This window comes from Cotesia glomerata, linkage group LG4, assembly GCF_020080835.1.
Source record: "Cotesia glomerata isolate CgM1 linkage group LG4, MPM_Cglom_v2.3, whole genome shotgun sequence".
NCBI classification, from domain to species: Eukaryota; Metazoa; Arthropoda; class Insecta; order Hymenoptera; family Braconidae; genus Cotesia; species Cotesia glomerata.
This window is the reverse complement of record NC_058161.1, coordinates 483323-501693: the sequence shown is the minus strand read 5'-3', so window position 1 is coordinate 501693 and position 18371 is coordinate 483323. Positions and strand designations below refer to the sequence as shown.

At 28.6% G+C, this 18371-nt stretch overlaps 1 protein-coding gene across 8 annotated transcripts in view; it reads right to left on the bottom strand.

Annotated features, from left to right (window-relative positions):
- Window positions 1-18371, bottom strand: part of LOC123263325 (visual system homeobox 2) — a 47869-nt gene that overhangs the window by 16532 nt on the left and 12966 nt on the right. For 3 of the 8 annotated variants that reach the window (XM_044725983.1, XM_044725979.1, XM_044725985.1), the window contains 2 exons: window positions 4766-4859; window positions 2602-2731 (listed from right to left, as the gene is read on the bottom strand). In XM_044725983.1, the coding sequence (XP_044581918.1) occupies window positions 2602-2731; window positions 4766-4859 (224 nt within the window). The remainder of the gene's footprint in view (window positions 1-2601; window positions 2732-4765; window positions 4860-18371) is intronic. The other 5 variants (XM_044725984.1, XM_044725981.1, XM_044725986.1 and 2 more) reach the window with 3 other exon arrangements.

Sequence of the window (18371 nt, the reverse complement as noted above, 5' to 3'; positions counted from 1 at the left end):
TATTGTAAATACCTTTTTTGACTAAAAAATAATTATTTACAAGTAAAATAAATATTTCAATTTAAAATTAAAGTCCCAAGATTTTTTTCTCTTGAATCAGTAATTTTTTTTCAATAATTCAAACCTCTGTTATTTATTTATTTACGACAATCTTGCCCGCGATCAAAATAATAAATTATAAATCATTGTGCGATCTCCCATAAAATATTTATCCAGCGTACATTGACACGTGGCGAGTTATTTGAGTGACAAATATTAACGATTAATTATCGAGCCTTGAGCGGAGCACAATGATAGTCATTACTCATTACAAATTAATATCCAATGAACAACAACACGAATCGCGGCCAGCAGATAATTATTTATCAATCATCAATCACCGAGTTGACAGGCGTCACAAAAAAAAAAAAAAAAAAAAAAAAAAAAAAAAAAACCTCATCTCAATTAATCGCGATGATAATAAACAGCAATTACCCAGTTACTGAGTAATGAAGGAATAAAACAAATAAGTATCCGCCTCCTTCTTTTCGGCACGTGTGACTTCTTGCACTTATTCGCGGAACAAACAAGGGTGGAAAGGAGCCGAGGACATAACAGGACAGAGGGAGTAAGCCCATAAACCACGCACACATTTGTCCCCGTTATGTTTTATATTAACGAGCGTAGGGCTCCCTCCCTCCCCCCCCCTCATAATGTGTCCCCTGGCGTTGCGGAACTTAGAAACAAAAGACGACGGAAGCCAGGCTCTGATTGGCCCCCTGGCTCGCGAACCGAGGTCCTGATTGGCCCGCGGAACCGCACCCACCCTGCAATGGCCGCTTTGTCAGTGTGTTCTCGCTGGAAGTTCGCCGCGCACCCCTGCACGCGTTTACCCGCAACCACTACCACCACTGCAAATACTACTAATACCACCGCGGCCCTCTTTACACTCCCACCCGGCCACCCTACCACCCAGCCACCCAGTCACCCACCCTCGGCGCCGGCATTACCCTGGTCTGTGTTAAACTCAGCCACCACCGCTACTATTCTACTCTCTACTTGCACTGCCTTTCAATTATGTCTAAATACACTCACATCCACATTCAAGGGCGGATTTACCACACCTAAGCCCATTAGTGTCGACGGTCTGTGTGTGACCTCTCATTTCGATTTTTTACTGTTTTAATGCCATTTTCTCAGGTAATGTCTTGATATTATAGCTCAATTCTGGCATTTCTGCTGCTGACATTTCGGGAAATTATTTAGTTGGCTCAAATAATTTTGAATTAAGAATATTAGAGTGAAAAATTTCATTTTAATTGAGTAAAAATTATTTTTTTGTTTAATTTTTCAACTAGAAATCTTGCAGTCACTATGTGACTGCCGTGACTTGTGAACAATGACAGTAAATAAAATAAATAAATAAAATTTTGTTTTATTAAATTGTTTGTTAAATTGCACTGTACTTTTTTAACTATTGACGTTTTTGAAGATATAAGCTCATCCTGATGTTAAACTCATCAAGAGCTTTCATTTGAGTATCCACATGGCATTTTTCATATATTTTTCATATATACATATATATAGAATATATTTTAAAGATATAAGCTCATCCTGAGATAACACTCATCAAGAGCTTTCATTTGAGTACCCACATGCATTTTTAATATATTTTTCATATATACATATATATATATAGTATATATAAATATATATATATATATATATATATATATATACATATATATATATAGTATATATAAATATATGAAAAATTGATGTGGGTTATCAAATGAAAGGTCTCGATGAGTGTGACATCGGGATGAGCTTATATCTTTAAAAATATCAATAGTTTACAAGATACAAGGTAATTTCTTAATTATGTATCTAGAGATGGAAAATTTTCAAATGCAGCCTAAATACTTATTATAATAAATTGACTTTTGGTAAAAATGATATGAAACCTTTAAAAGGCACAAATTCAAGTCAAGATTTTTCCAACGATACCAAATTTAACCATAAAAACCCATTTTATCATATAAATACACTGGCCACAAAATTTTTCTTATTCTCTTAATAAATTAGATTAATAAATTTATCTTGATTTAAAAATTTGCCTTAATTTAAAACGATAAAACTTTTTAATAAAGTTTTTTTTTTATCAAGTAAATTTTTTTTTTATTAGTATAAAAATTAAGAAGTAAAAAATAAAAATTGGATTTATTTGATTTTAAATTTCTTGGCTTATAAATATCTTCAAAATTTTAAAAGAAAAAATTCTTGTGAATTAATTATTACTTTAATTTTAAAAAAGTTGATAAGAATGATTTAGAAAAAATATCAAATTCCCGAATTTTTATTTCTAAACCAGTAATTGCCCGAGTGTTTTAAAAAAAAAATATACCCCGGAAAGCTGGCATCCCTTCCGGTTTATTAAGACTCAGAGTTTCCTCGGCCTCAGCCCCTAGGGTGGCTCACAAAAAGAAAAAAGGTAAAAGAACCTTGTTCCGGTGCTACGGCGCGGAAACCGCAAACTCAGCTCTGCTTTCCCGCTCGATATTTTATTTAATATCCAGTTTTGTAATATAATAAAATAATTAATTAATTAAGATTAAAACTCACTTGTATTCTGTCCTCGGGGAGGTCTGTCCGGAGGCTGAGCATTTCGCGTGCATAGACGTCGGGATAGTGGGCCTCCTTGAAGGCAGCCTCCAGCTCCTCCAGCTGCTGGGACGTGAAGATCGTCCTGGAGCAACAACCACATGAACCTAGTTATATGCCATTACAATTTTTCCTTAAGACTACTCAGCAGGGGGAACATGATTTTTTCTTTAAAATAATAGTTTGTAATTTATAATTGGACGGTCGGCCAATTTCGGCAGGTAATTATTAAATTACCCAACCACTGACTAGGTTGTTTTTAAAATAATAAATAGCTGTAATTTGTGATGATAAAAGGCGAGAAAAAATAATAGCCAAATGGAATTTAAAAATTCAAGTCATTTCCGTGTGCCGGAGCGCCGTTTCACAGGTGGCTTTTGTTAGTTTTAAATGCGGACAGATTTTCAGCGCCTCGTTTCACACTACGTTTACACGCCTATTATTGACCGCCCGAAAATTTATTTTTATTTACCTTTTTTTTTTTTTTTTTTTTTTTTCCGTTTTAAATTTATTTTGTTTCGCGTTTTTCAATCCTCTGTTCTCACGTAATATGTTTGAACTTACTCATAATGTTTCATTTCTATATTTAATTCGTAGACAAAGTTCAAATAGACTGTTTTTATTTTAAATTCTAGTGTAATCAATTTTTCTTTATTAAATAATGACTTTTGTTAAATTGCACTGTACTTTCTTAACAATTGACGTTTTTAAAGATATAAGCTCATCCCAATGTTAAACTCATCAAGAGCTTTCATTTGAGTACCCACATCAATTTTTCATATATTTTATATATATATATATAATATATTTTAAAGATATAAGCTCATCTTGATGTTATACTCATCGAGAGCTTTCATTTGAGTACCCATATGCATTTTTGATATATTTTTCATATATACATATATATAATATATATAAATATATAAAATATATAAAAAATTGATGTGGGTACTCAAATGAAAGGTCTAGATGAGTGTAACATCAGAATGAGCTTATATGTTTGAGAATGTCAATATTTTACAAGATATTTGTTAAATTGCACTGTACTTTCTTAAATATTGACATTTTTTAAGATATAAACTCATTTCGATGTTATACTCATCGAGACCTTTCATTTAAATACCCACATGGCATTTTTTATATATTTTATATATATGGTATTTGTGAAATATATAAATATATAAAATATATAAAAAATTGATGTGGGTACTCAAATGAAAGGTCTTGATAAGTATAACATCGGGATGAACTTATATCTTAAAAAATGTCAATAGTTCACAAGATACAAGGTGATTTCTTAATTATGTATCTGGAGATAAAGAATTTTCAAATGCAGCCTAAATACTTACACTGATAGAAGGATTTGTTTATAGTTAAAAATATTTGTTAATATTTAACAAATCATTTATTAGAGACCACTTTTTAGTCCTTAACAAATATTTCTTAGTATTTAAAAAGATTTATTAATATTTAATGAATGAATATCTGATTTATTAAATACAAACAAATCATTTTAAATACTAAGAAATATTTGTTTGATACTAAAAATGGTCTCTAATAAATGATTTGTTAACTATTAACAAATATTTTTAATACAAATAAATCCTTCTATCAGTGTATCATAATAAATTGTCTATTGGTGAGAATAATATGAAACCTTGAAAAGGCATAAATTCAAATCAATGACACTAAATTTCACTAAAAAAAACCGCATTTATCATCTGAATATCCTGAACACAAAATTTTTCTTATTCTCTTAATAATAAATATTGTTCTTTTAATAAATAAGAAGCTTAAAAAAAATATTTGTCTTTATTAAATATAAAAAATCAATTATTTTCTATACTTTTGAAGCTGTTTTCTAAAAATTAACTTATTAAAAAAAGTAATTAGGAAACATTTGAGGTATTTTTAACTTTTAAAAATTTAATTATGTTTTTTTTATCATTTAAAAATATTTTCATATTCTTAGACATGACAAATATTTATATAAGAAATTAAAATAAAATTTTTTTTAACAAGTTATTACACTGAAGGATAAAAATAAAGCATGAGATAATAATAAAAGTCGAAAAAATTAATTATTATGATAAATTAAATTACTAAATTAATGTTAGAGACTCACCTATGACGACGTTTTTTCTTCTTTTTTTTACTGAATCCTGATAACCCGTCGACGGTGAAGTCCTTACCGGATTCAACATGATGGCCGACGCCTCCTTAAACAAACAAACCCATTATTAATATTTGAAATAATTAATTTAAAGAGAATAAACAGAGTTAATAATAATTTTTAATTTGTGATGGGCAAGTTGAAGGCTCATTATTTCTCACAGCCGATATAATTGATAATTATACGCCCGAACGTCCAAATCCTCGCGCATTTCGGTATTCGGCATCAAATTACCTATTATACCGGTTATTATACTTCGGCTGCATAAGACCGGGATGAGCTATTACGCGGAAAAGGGAGAGAATAAGTAAATAAATTCATAAAAATAATTGAGGAGGTACCTTTCCTAGTGAAACTTGTTAATTAAAGCGTATGAGTCTTGAGGGCGTAAATACTAATTGTCAGGTTGTTTAGTTTCACTTTTTTTATTTTGTTTTGTTTTTGTTTTTTAAATTATTCTCGAGTATTTGAGACATTTATTAAAGCTAATTATTGTTAATTTAAAGATCTACTTGAATTAATAAAAGCTCGCGGCGTCTACTCATTGACTAATTGCTCGCGGTAACAATACTATTGTTTTGCTACTTGAGGGAGTGTATGACCATCGAATACATTATTTTTGCCTTAATCAAGTGAGTTTATAATCAAGCTAAGAATTTCTTAATTAATTCTTTTATCAAAATTATTTTCTTAATTTTTATTCTTAATTTTTCAATCTTTAAAATTAATTTTTTTAGTTTTTAATCTCTAAATTTAAATTAAAAACTAATTTTTCAATTTTTTAATCCAAAATTTGTCTCAAATATTTATTTTTCAGTTTTTTAATTAAAATATTTAAAGTATAAATTAGTTTTTTTAATATTAATCCCAGAATTGGAATCAAAAATTAATTTTTTAGATTTTAAGCTCAATATTATTATCAAAAATTAATTTTAAAAAATTTTAAGCTCTATATTATGATTACGAATTAATTTATCAATTTTCAAGCCCAATATTTTAGTCACAATATTAATTTTCAAATTGATAATCAAAATTTTTAAGTATAAATTTAATTCTTCAATTTTCAATTCCAAAATTAATATAAAAAATTAATTTTTTAAATTATAAGTCAATATTGATACCAAAAATTAATTTCTCAATTAGTTTAGCCAAAAATTGTAGTCTTAATATTAATTTGCAAATTTTTAATCAAAATTTTTAAGTATAAATTTAATTTGCAAATTTTTAATTCCAAAATTAAAATAAAAAATTAATTTTTCAAAATTTAAGCTCAATATTAATATCAAAAATTAATTTTTTCAAATTTTAAGCTCTATTTTGAGATTAAAAATTAATTTATCAATTTTTAAGCCCAATATTATAGTCTTAATATTAATTTTCAAATTTTTAATCAATATTTTTAGATATAAATTTAATTCTTCAATTTTTAATCCCAACATTGAAGTAAAAAATTAATTTTTCAAATTTTAAGCTCAATATTAATATCAAAAATTAATTTATCAATTTTTTAGCCCAAAATTGTAGTCTCAATATTAACTTTCAAATTTTTAATCAAAATTTTCAAGTATAAATTTAATTCTTCAATTTTTAATCCTAACATTAAAGTAAAAAATTAATTTTTCAAATGTTAAGCTCAATATGAATATCAAAAATTAATTTGCCCATATTTTAGCCCAATATTGTAGTCTAAATATTAATTTTGAAATTTTTAATCAAGATTTCAAAGTATAAATTTAATTCTTCAATTATTAATCCCAACATTGAAGTCACAAATTAATTTCTCAGTAAACAAAAAATTAAGTCAAAGAAAAATAAAAAAAATTCGATAAAAAAACAAAACAGTTTTTGGTAATTGTTACTTAACCCCCGAAAAAGTCACCCGAATTATCCATATTAAAGACAATTAGTCTTAAAAAAATAAACTAGCCAACCCGAACTTGAACGGGTGTTGAGGTTAACGAGTAAATAAATAAACAGAGCTATTTGTACATCAAGCATATGGCTCAACTCAAACCTCCGACTCACAGAAGTAACAACTCAGCCTTCCAATAATAAAATAAAATAACCAGCAGCAGCCAGAAGTAAAGCCCGACATCATTACATTATATTACAACATTATTAAACCGGAGCGACTCTTTCAACACCAAAGGATATCAATAATGCTTGTTGTCTTAAAATATAAAATATTCCTGGTGGCGTCTGGAGTCTCGAGGGTTGTTGTCGCACATATTTATATGCCAAAGGCGGCGTAATAATAAAAATATCATCAAAGAAACGGATTCGTTTATGCTTAGTTGAATTACTTGTAATTTTGAGAGGCTGACGTCGATTTGAGTATGTAAAAATAATTCGTATTTGTCCTCCCCCGGGGGAGGGGGGGGGTTGCAGGAGGGTGCAAGTGCGACGGAGAAACAAGACGCAAGAGTGTTAAAGAGAGAGAGAGAGAGGGAGAGAGTGCTCGGGAAAGTCGGTATTGAAATAGGGGGTGAAACTACAACTAGCAGTAGCGGCAAGCCCCGGATCCGAACGGGAACGGGCTAGGGGATGCTTTCGTTGTGGATGGGTTCGGTTACCAGGCAACCGGCGATAAAGGAACGTGGATAGCCAATGGCGGTCCTCCAGCCGCTCCTCAAGCACTAACTTGGCTCACTGTTTTACATGCTGGAAAGTAAGACCGAGCTACTCCGCTGTCCCGGGTAAGGCGGGCGAACTTATACAGACAAAGCTCCGGAAATCGGCCACGACCAGGATAAGGATGGTTTAGTGGCTGTTAAGGATTTAGCTCCTCTTCTTCTTCCAGGCAGACAACACTTTTACGGAAAGTGAAAAATTTGCGGAGTGGGTGATTTTTAATTGATTTATATTCACTCTAGAATTATTTTATTTGAGAGAAAAAATTCCTGAGGAGAATTTTTCGGCTAAAATAAAATAATTGTTTTGAAAGTAAAATAATATAATAAATTTTTGAAAATTGAATTAATCTATATTATTAAGAGAAAAAGAAAAATTTTGTCTACAGGGTAGTCATATGATAAAATCGGTTTTTTTTTTTAGTGAAATTTAGTGTCATTACAAAGGTCTTGATTTGAATTTGTGCTTTTTCAAGGTTTCATATCATTCTTGCCAAAAGTTAATTTATTATGATAAGTATTTAGGCTCTATCTCTAGATACATAATTAAGAAATGACTTAGTATCTTGAGAACTATTGACATTTTTAAAGATATAAGCTCATCCTGATGTTACACTCATCAAGACCTTTCATTTGAGTACCCACATCAATTTTTTATATATTTCATATATATTTCATAAATACCATATATGTAAAATATATAAAAAATGCCATGTGGGTACTTAAATAAAAGGTCTCGATGAGTGTAACATCAGAATGAGTTTATATCTTAAAAAATGTAAATAATTAAGAAATGACTTAGTATCTTGAGAACTTTTGACATTTTTAAATATATAAGCTCATCCTGATGTTACACTCATCAAGACCTTTCATTTAAGTACCCACATCAATTTTTCATATATTTCATATATATTTCATAAATACCATATATGTAAAATATATAAAAAATGCCATGTGGGTACTTAAATAAAAGGTCTCGATGAGTGTAACATCAGAATGAGTTTATATCTTAAAAAATGTCAATAATTAAGAAATGACCTTGTATTTCGTGAACTATTGATATTTTTTAAAATATAAGCTCATCTTGATGTTGCTCTCATCAAGACCTTTCATTTGAATACCCACATCAATTTTTCATATATTTTATATATGTATATATGAAAAATATATAAAAATGCATGTGGGTACTCAAATAAAAGCTTTTGATGAGTGTAACATCGGGATGAGCTTATATTTTTAAAAACATCAATATTTAAGAAAGTACAGTGCAATTTAATAAATTTTTTCTGTAATTATATCTTTTTTAAAAAATTATAAAAATTGCCAGTAAAATTCAAGTATTTAATTAAACGTAATAAAATAATTTATTAATTTTCATTTTTAACGCTAAAATTTTTTAACAAGACTTTAAAATAATATTTATCAAAATTGTATTTAAATTTCAGAATAATATTTTTAATATTCTATAAAAAATAAATTGTTCAAAGCAATTCTTCCTAATTTTGAATTTAAAGTTCATTCGACTAAAATCTAATTAAAGTCAAAAAAGTCACTCCAGACTCTCCAGAGCATAGAAGTGACAACGATAATTGATATTCTAATCCTGCTTAGCTCTACTTTATGCAAAACCACTCGATGTACGCACCAACAGCGGCATTATTTAAATTTAATAATTCATTAGCGAGAGAGAGGGAGGATCGGGAGGTTAAAGAGGAGAGGAATTTGTAATTATGGATTTTTAAATTAATTATTAAGAAAACGCGTACGCAGTGATTCGCGATGCAGATGCACGTGTCCTCCCCCGAGTCCGGGCTTCGCCGAACGAGACTGTTGAGTTACGGAGCACCCTCTTGGGACATCTTGCGACACCACTTGTATACTTGTATACTTGTACACTTGTATATACTTGTAAGCTTGTATATTGTGCACCGTACACTTGTACAACGTATTAAGCCTCGGGTACTAATCCCGAAATTTAATTTGAAAATCTTTTCACCCGCGAATTCTAGCAACCACGCCCGCACCAAGGATACCTACTGGGACTGGGAATTACCGCTTTGTATTGGGTAATTGAAAATTTGTTTCCCGGCATCCCCGGATCCGCTCACATTTATTATACACACGAGTTATATTTTTACTCGTTTTTATTTTTAGTCCTTTGATCTTGAATTAATGCCATCCAGTCATTATTCATTTTCGGAGAGAGTATTATTGGAAATTTGTTAATAATTGTCGTCTGTCTATATACACGAACTGTCTTTAATTATTTTTTTTATAAATAAAAAACAAATATAAATTATTTTAATTTAAAAAGTTTACTGACAAAAATTTAAGAATAACAAATTCTAATTTATTTTTGCTTGTATTTTAATAAAAAATGGTCGGATCGAGATTTTAAAAAAATCCACTTAAAGCTTAAAGTCTCTAGTATTAAAATATTTTAGCCAAAAATATTTAATAGCTATAATTGTCGAGAAATAATTAAAAAAAGAATGAAAAAAGTAGCTTGAAAAAAAAAATTTCAAAAATTTTTGGTTTTTGATTTAGAAGCTCAAAAAAATTTTTTAAAAATAAATTTTTATATAGGTTAGTTAGTATAATTGTCCAGCTTTAATTTGCTTTTTACCAGATTTTATTACGTGCATTTTTTACTGAAATATAGCCGATTAAAAACTCACCAACAATTAGAGTTTTGTTTAGCTGTTTGAAGAATTTTGAAATTTTTAAAGAAAAAAATTAAATTTTTTGTTTTTGATTTAGAAGCTCAAAAAAATTTTTTAAAAATAAATTTTTATATAGATTAGTTAGTATAATTGTCCAGCTTTAATTTGCTTTTTACCAGATTTTATTACGTGCATTTTTTACTGAGATATAGTCGAATAAAAATCACCAACAATTAGAGTTTTGTTTCTGTTGGAATTTTTGAAGAAAAAAATTAAAATTTTTGGATAAAAAAAAAGAAAAATAATAAAGCGATTGGAAGGAAGAATTTTAGTGAAATTAAAAAAGTGACGTTTTCATCGAGTATTCAGCAGTTCGCGGGACGAATCGAGCGTATCGTAATAGCGTGTGGGGATGTTTGGACAGAGAGAGTGAGGGGTTCTCAGGATACATCCCTTGGGATGTTTCGGTAGATTAGGGACCCCGAGTAGTCTATTCGCAACATTGTAGACAGTGGAACTTCTCATGTAAAACACTTGTAGAAAAACCGACAGCCGTTCTGGGAGCGTTGACGCCTGGTAGTCGGTGTGTTTGGGGTCGATCCTATTTATTATTTGGTCAATTCAATTTTTCATTTCTCCAGAGACTTTTTCACAAGCGAATTAATCCTCTCTTTGCTCGGTAATGCCAATTCGAAAACTAGAGCTCCCTTTCCCCGAAACTAGCCACCAAAATAGGAACCACAACACCAGATATTATAATTTTTTGTGCTTTTTGTTGGGCATTATAATAACCAGGCATTCTGTAACCCGAAACACCTCTGAACGTGTGAATATTATGATGGTCAGGCATTAAGGTGTCAAATCCAGACAATCCCCAAGTGTTGATTGCCCAAAAACAACCTTTTGTCTCACTTCGTACACCAGACTTTGTTCTACCAGGTTCTACTCTTGTTTCTTCCTCTGGCTCGTGAGCTGAATCTTCTCAAAAAAATTCTACGCTCTATTTATCCATCACATGATCTCTACGAGAAGAGGGTTAGCCCTCTCCGTCCTTCAGAAAGAATTTATTTTTCTTTGTAGAAATTGAAAACTTTTTTTATATAGTTTTATTTATGTAATTAATATAAATAATATTTCAAAAACTATTAAATTTAAAAAAATTTTTTTAAACAAAAGGTGTAGCCTTCATTTTAATTGGGAAAAAAGTTATGAATTTTTAAAGTATGCCCAAAAATTTGGAAAATTGCTACTTTATTAATAATGAAATTTTCATTATGAATTAAAAAAAATTTATAACTTGGTAAATGTTGGCCCTAAAAAAAAAGTTTGAAACAAAAGTTGTAGCTTTAAGTCTCTTCTTTAAGACAAAATTTGTCTGGTTCCTTAATTTTAATTAGGAAAAAAGTTATGAATTTTTAAAGTATGCCCAAAAATTTGGAAAATTGCTCTATAAGTAATAATGAAATTTTCATTATTAATTTCAAAAATTTTATAACTCGGTAGTTATTAGTCCTAGAAAAAAAAGTTTTAGTCAAAAGTTGTAGCTTTAGGTCTCTTCTTTAAGGCAAAATCCATCCGGTTTCTTAATTTTAATTAGTTTCAAAGTTATGGATTTTTAAAGTCTGCCCAAAATTTGAACAATTACGATATTTTAATAAAACTCAACAAGTTAATTTGATCCATAAAATTTTTCTCATGATTGCTACAATTCCCACAAAGTTTAATAAAAAAAAAAGTAACCAGCTGTAATAAGCGTCAAATATATGACACTTAATAGGTACCGGAACTAGATATAGAGGAAGAGGGATCGAAAGTGACGTTCCCGGCGCCAGACGACATGTGACTTTGTTTCACTTAAAATACTATTGGGTTACTGTTAAAACATAAGCAGGCGTCAACACCTTCCTGAAATAGTGCACGTGTTATCACGTCTCTGGCATAATATAATATAACACATCTCTATTGAAGATCTGAGCAGTCTATTAAATAAAGCGCCCTATACTAAGCAAAGAAGACTCGAGATATTTCAGGGAATATGATACTCGAACAATAAAATAAAAATAAAACAGAGTATACAATTAGGCGGAGAGGTTTAAGCCAAATAGTCTTTGGTCATCCGAAGGGAGTGGAGTAGAGTCAGCAGTCGTAAAGTCTTTGGTCATTGTCGCAAAGAGACAAAGGGATATTTTGGTCCATCGGATCCATCGAGGGAGTTAATGGGGTACGGTAGCTCTTGGAAAGTGTAAAGTGCGAAGCGGGAAAGTGGATGCCGGATGGTGGAAGGTGGAAGGTGGAAGGTGGAAAGCGGAAAGTGGTTGGAAACCCCCAAGTCACGTTAAACCCAGGGCCATTAAGCTTAATGACATAATGAAGTAAATGGCTGTGCATACCGGTGCCCTGGCAATAGCTTATAACCGTTCCACCCTTTCGGAGGCATCCCACCCTGCTACTGCTCTAGCTCGTTCTAGGCGCCGTGACACCGCTCCACGTAGTAATATAACGCAAGTCCGGAATTCCTGACTTATGCCCCCAGAATGAACGCTCTGATGCTATCCCGTAGACAAAACCAGCTCGGTTATTGAGTGGAAGAGTTTAACTCTGCATTCTCCACGCACGCTCTCCTAGTTTCATTTCATTAATTATTTCATGCTGCTTCTTGCATCTGCTACGGAATTAAATGTGTTTGATGGTTAGTTTTGGATAAATTTCATTTTTCAGGATCAATAAATTGTTGATTAGCTTTAATTAGTCACACAAGGAAAAATTCAAAATTTTTAGCAGACTTTTAAAATTCAAAACTTCCAAACTAATTAATATTAAGCAACCGGATTAATTTTACCTTAACGAAGAGACTTAAAGCTACAACTTTTGTTCCAAACTTTTTTTTTCTAGGGCCAATAACTACCGAGTTATGAATTTTTTGAAATTAATAATGAAAATTTCATTATTAATAATCAAGTTTAAGTTTTCAAATTTTTGGGCAGACTTTAAAAATTCATAACTTCTAAACTAATTAAAATTGAGCAAACGGATAAATTTTATTTTAAAGAGAAGACTTGAAGCTACAATTTTTGTTATAAATATTTTTTTTAGGACCAATAATTACCGAGTTATAAATTTTTTTAAATTCATAATGAAAGTTTCATCATTATGAATAGAGTAATTTTCCAAAATTTTGGACAGCCTTTAAAAATTCATAACTTTTTTTCTAATTAAAATTAAGGAACCGGACAAATTTTGTTGTATAGAGGATACTTAAAGCTACAATTTTTATCCAAAACTTTTTTTTTTAAGTTAATAATTTCCAAGATAAAAATTACTTTAGAGAACAAATTTTTTCAAAAAATTCTTATCTTTATCAAATTCCGCACTATCTTTTTATTTCCACCTGAGAAAATTCTAAAATTACACTGAACAAAACCTCCAGTAACCCACTAAAACCATCATGACATTCACCACTCAACTAAAGCTCCAGTGATTTTCCTTAAAGCTGTGAATTTTTCACGATCTACAGGTACATTCAAGTACACACTACTCATTGTCAGTTCACCTCTTGACTTATTCACAACAGTAGATAGATATATGTATATAGAGCCCAGTATCCTACATACCACCAAATCAACACAGTAAGTATTGAGATGCAAATGGTAACTTGGCATTATCAAAATAATTTCCCGAATATAATATGTATCCACACATCCAAATATGAGTCGACGACAATACTATCGATTTATTCAGCCACCCCATTGGCAGATGCTCCTCTCACCCTCACAGGCTCACACACTCGAATTTACATGGGATTGATATTTACAACCTCGACTATTATTCAAACGAGATACCTCGTAGCGCTCCGGCAATCGACAATCGAGTAATCCTGTAACGTAAAACGCTAACCTAAACCTGAACCAAAAAGTAACCAAAACACCCCGTTACGCCCATCTCTGTCAAAATATTACCCGAGGGGTGGGTCGCCACCAGGAACCAGTCCTCAGAAAGGGTTTAAAGTTTCTTCCATTTATCTGATTCACATTTTATTTTAATCTAAGCCTGCCTCCTGCAGCAATAATTGCCAAAGCTGGATCCATTGTTCTCCAGTCGAGTGTTGGATCTCCCGATATGGCGTCAGAGACTTCACTAAGGTCCTTTGTCAGGACAGCTGAGTCAAAATGGCCACGCAGTGACGTAACTACTGCTCTTGTATGTAAACAAGCTGAGAAATTTGTGGTAAATTCATTTTTTTTTTAATTTAAAGCTATAATTTACAATAGCAATTATTTTTTTTTATTTATGCAAATAAAATTTACTGGACTAGTAAAAAAAATAAACAATTTATATTTTATAAAAAGTCAATTTTATTTTAATTAAATTAAATGTTTAATTAATTTAATAATAAAGTTTATTTTATTTGAATAATAATTAAAATATTTTTTTAATTTCAACAAAAATTAAATCAATTTTTTTAATTTATTATTTTTTTAAAATTGTTTGATAATTTTTAATAATAGAAAAAAAATCTTGTGATAAATTTTAATAATAAAAAAAATCACAATTTTTAATATTTTAAAAATTTTGATGTTTTTTAATTTATAATTAAAATTTGGCCTAAATTTTTTGATAAAAATTTTTTTAAATTAAAAATTAGTATTTTAAAATTTATTTAATTAGAAAAAATTAAACAAAAATTAATAACAAAAAATTGTAATTTTTTATAAATTTTAATAATAAAAAATATCAATTTTTAATAAAAAAATTTTGATATTTTGTAATTTATAATTAAAATTTTGCTTCAATTTTTTGATAATAATTTTTTTAAATTAAAAATTAGTATTGTAAAATTTATTTAATTAGAAAAAATTAAGCAAAAATTGAGTAATTAATTTTTTAATTTTAACAAATTTTAAGTATTTAGTGATTGCAGCGCCATCTCAGTTAGTAGACAATATTAATACTTAAATTTATTTTGACTAAAAAATCTCCAAAATTTTGAATAAGAATATTTTTTTTCTAAAATTTTCAACAATAAAACAGCAAAAAATAATTAGTAACGTTGATAATACTACAGTAAAAATAAATTTTCCATTTTTGTATTGTATATAAGTAAATAATTATTAAAAAAATTGTGATTAGATAAAAAAAATTGCTAAATATGCCACGATTTTTTTGATTTTTAAATAAAATTTCTTTATTTAAATACTGTAGAATTTTTTGAAGCAATCGGGGCGCCTTCAGTTGTAGGTGGGGAAGTGTCACGTTTTAATTACTGCCATTTAGCTTGCTAATTAATGGAGCTCTCGTGGGTTATTAACTTTTAAATTAAACGGGTTTATACTGCGTTGAATGCGTTTTGTGTGATACAACACATGAAAAGTAGAAAAGTAATTAAGAAAAATATAAGCGTAGAATAAAATAAAATAAGTTAGTATCTTAATCTGGTAAATGCTTCTTTTGAGTAATGACAGTCTTTGAGCGGAGAATTAAGCTGGATCCAGCGGCGGTTTGTTGTAATTCTTAGGAAAATAGCTCGAGAGAAGCCACGGCGAGCGCTCAAAGACTAATTTTCTCCGGGAGCTTTGAAGGAAACCTAAGTCTAAGGCCCCATTACCAATTTCTTAATTTTTTAACCTCTCAATTATGCTCAAGTGAATAAATACTTAAACGCTTTAAGTTTTATTATTTTTCTCTTGCATACTGGAGTTAGTTTTAATGAATAGTGAATAAATGAAATATAATTCACTCGACTTTTACTTTTGTATAAATATAAATAAGTAGTCTAAAGTGTACCACGGCAAAACGACGCAATTTTATTCTAATGGGCGCACCAAGCCCCGGGCTGTTATTACTCTATTAAGGCAAGAACCTAACCAAAGAGACTCTATTTTATATTAATGTAATAGCTTGTTCTACTGCAGTCGTCATTATAAGCGAGCCTTTACAGTTAAACTCTATTATTTGGGATGAAAAATCCACTTTAATGTCTTGTTGGAGAGTTGGAGCTTCCAGAAACAGAACAAGAGGGTCTACGTGCGCAGTCTTGGTTCGTAAAATTATTTTTGGTCGAAATTATTTTTGCTTGATACTTTATTTTTTGGTCGAAAAAATTGGTTTGATTTAAAAGAAAAAATTTTTTGCTTTGTTTGATTGAATTTTGATTAATTTAAAAATTTCTTGTCTTAATTTAAGATAAAAACATTTTTTTAAATGATTTTCTTAAATCTAGATCAATTTTTTGTTAAAATTTAATGTAATAAAAATTTTTAAGTTAAAGTTTTTTTAAAAATCAAGCTTTAAAAGTTTTTAAAAAATTAATTTTAAAATAAATTTGGTAATAAAAATTTTATTTTAATAATAAATTGCTCCTAAAAGCTTTAAAAAATTTTTTTAGACAAAAAATCAATCTAAAAAATTTTATAAATTGAATTTTTTGTAAAAATCCAGCTTTGAAGGTCTTTAAAAAATTAATTTTAGAATAAATATGGTATTAAAAATTTTCTTTTAATAAAAAATTGCCTCTAGAAGCTGAATAAAATTTTTTTTAGACAAGAAATTAGTCTCATAAATTTAATAAATTGAATTTTAAGTAAAAATCAACTGTCTAAAATTTATTATAAAAGATATTTAATTTTAAAAATTTTATTTTAATGAAAAATTACCTCTAAAAACTTTAAAAAATTTTTTTGGATAAGAAATTAGTCTTAAAAATTTAATAAATTGAATTTTAAGTAAAAATCAGCTGTCTAAAATTTATTTTAAAAGATATTTAATTTCCAAAAATATTATTTTGATATTAAATAACTCTCAATAGCCTCTTATAATTTTTTTGGACAGGAAACTATTAAAAAGTCTGAATAAAAATTATCCCGGCCAATTTGAGGCTCTTTTAATAAAAAGTCCAGCAGTCCAAGTTGAATTGAAATTAAAATGACAATAAGATATCATAATGATAACCCTGGAAGTTTGTGGAAAAAATACCTGCGTTGGATTGGGATACGGGGCCCGTTAATTCTCGAATTATTTTCCATTGAGTCGAAGAATCGAGACCTTTTATGAGCATACTTGGAGACTGGCTTCGGATTACGGCTGAAAAGTCTCCGGTTACTCGATTAGCGTCTAAATCTTCTGGGCGTAGTATAGTTCGCTATTCAGTTTACAAGTATTGTCGCTGTATCACATTTATGTTTTGACAGCCAGTTTGGTATCGATTGATGTTTAAATCAGAATTGTTGAATTTTAATTTTAATTTCAATTTTTGGGTGTTTAATGGGACAGATACGGGATGAAGTCTTAAACTGGCGAGTCGGTGAGTAATCATACATTCAGGTTGTCTTAACTCGCTTAAAGCAACATCGGTCTTGTCCAAGTGCATGACAGCAGCCAGGCTTAATGGCCTGGAAAAATCCGAGTCATCCCCGGAACCATGTGTATGAATACTAAATGAGCTTTCCTACCATTTATGACATCATCACGGGTAAGCGACACTGATTCTCATTTATTCGCACTCTACCGACTTTTAATGTCGTTAAATTTTTTTATTGTTGTTTTTTTTTTAATATAATATTTTAATTTAAACTTTGTTTAAAAATTTTGACAAAAATTAAATTAACTTATTGTCTTAAAAAATTTTTTTAATAATTTTTTATATAATAGAAAATTTTAGTAATTAAAAAATATCAATTTTTAATTTTAGAATTTATAATTAAAATTTTCCCTAAATTTAATGATAAAAATTTTTTTTTAATAAAAATTAGTATCTAAAAATTTATTTATTTAAAAAAAATTTATTTTGAAGGATTTAAAATTTGAAAAAATTATTATAATAATTTTTTATTGAATAAAAATATTGTTTTTATTTATAAATCCTTGAAATTTTTTTATTATTGTTTTTTTTTTTTAATACATTATTTTAATTTAAACTTTGTTTAAAAATTTTGACAAAATTTAAATTAATTTTTTGTTTTAAAAAATTTTTTACAAAAAAAAAAAAAATATTAATTTTTAATATCAAAATTTTAGAATTTTTAATTAAAATTTTGCCTAAATTTAATGAAAAAAAAAATTTTTTTAATTAAAAATTAATATCTAAAAATGTATTTATTTAAAAAAAATTTTATTTTAAAGGATTTAAAATTTGAAAAAATTATTACAATAATTTCTTATTAAATAAAGATATTATTTTTATTATAAATCTTTAAAATTGTTTTATTAATTAAATTTCTGCAGCTATTTAAATATTTAAATTATTTGTTAGGAATTCGCTAAAACTTTTTA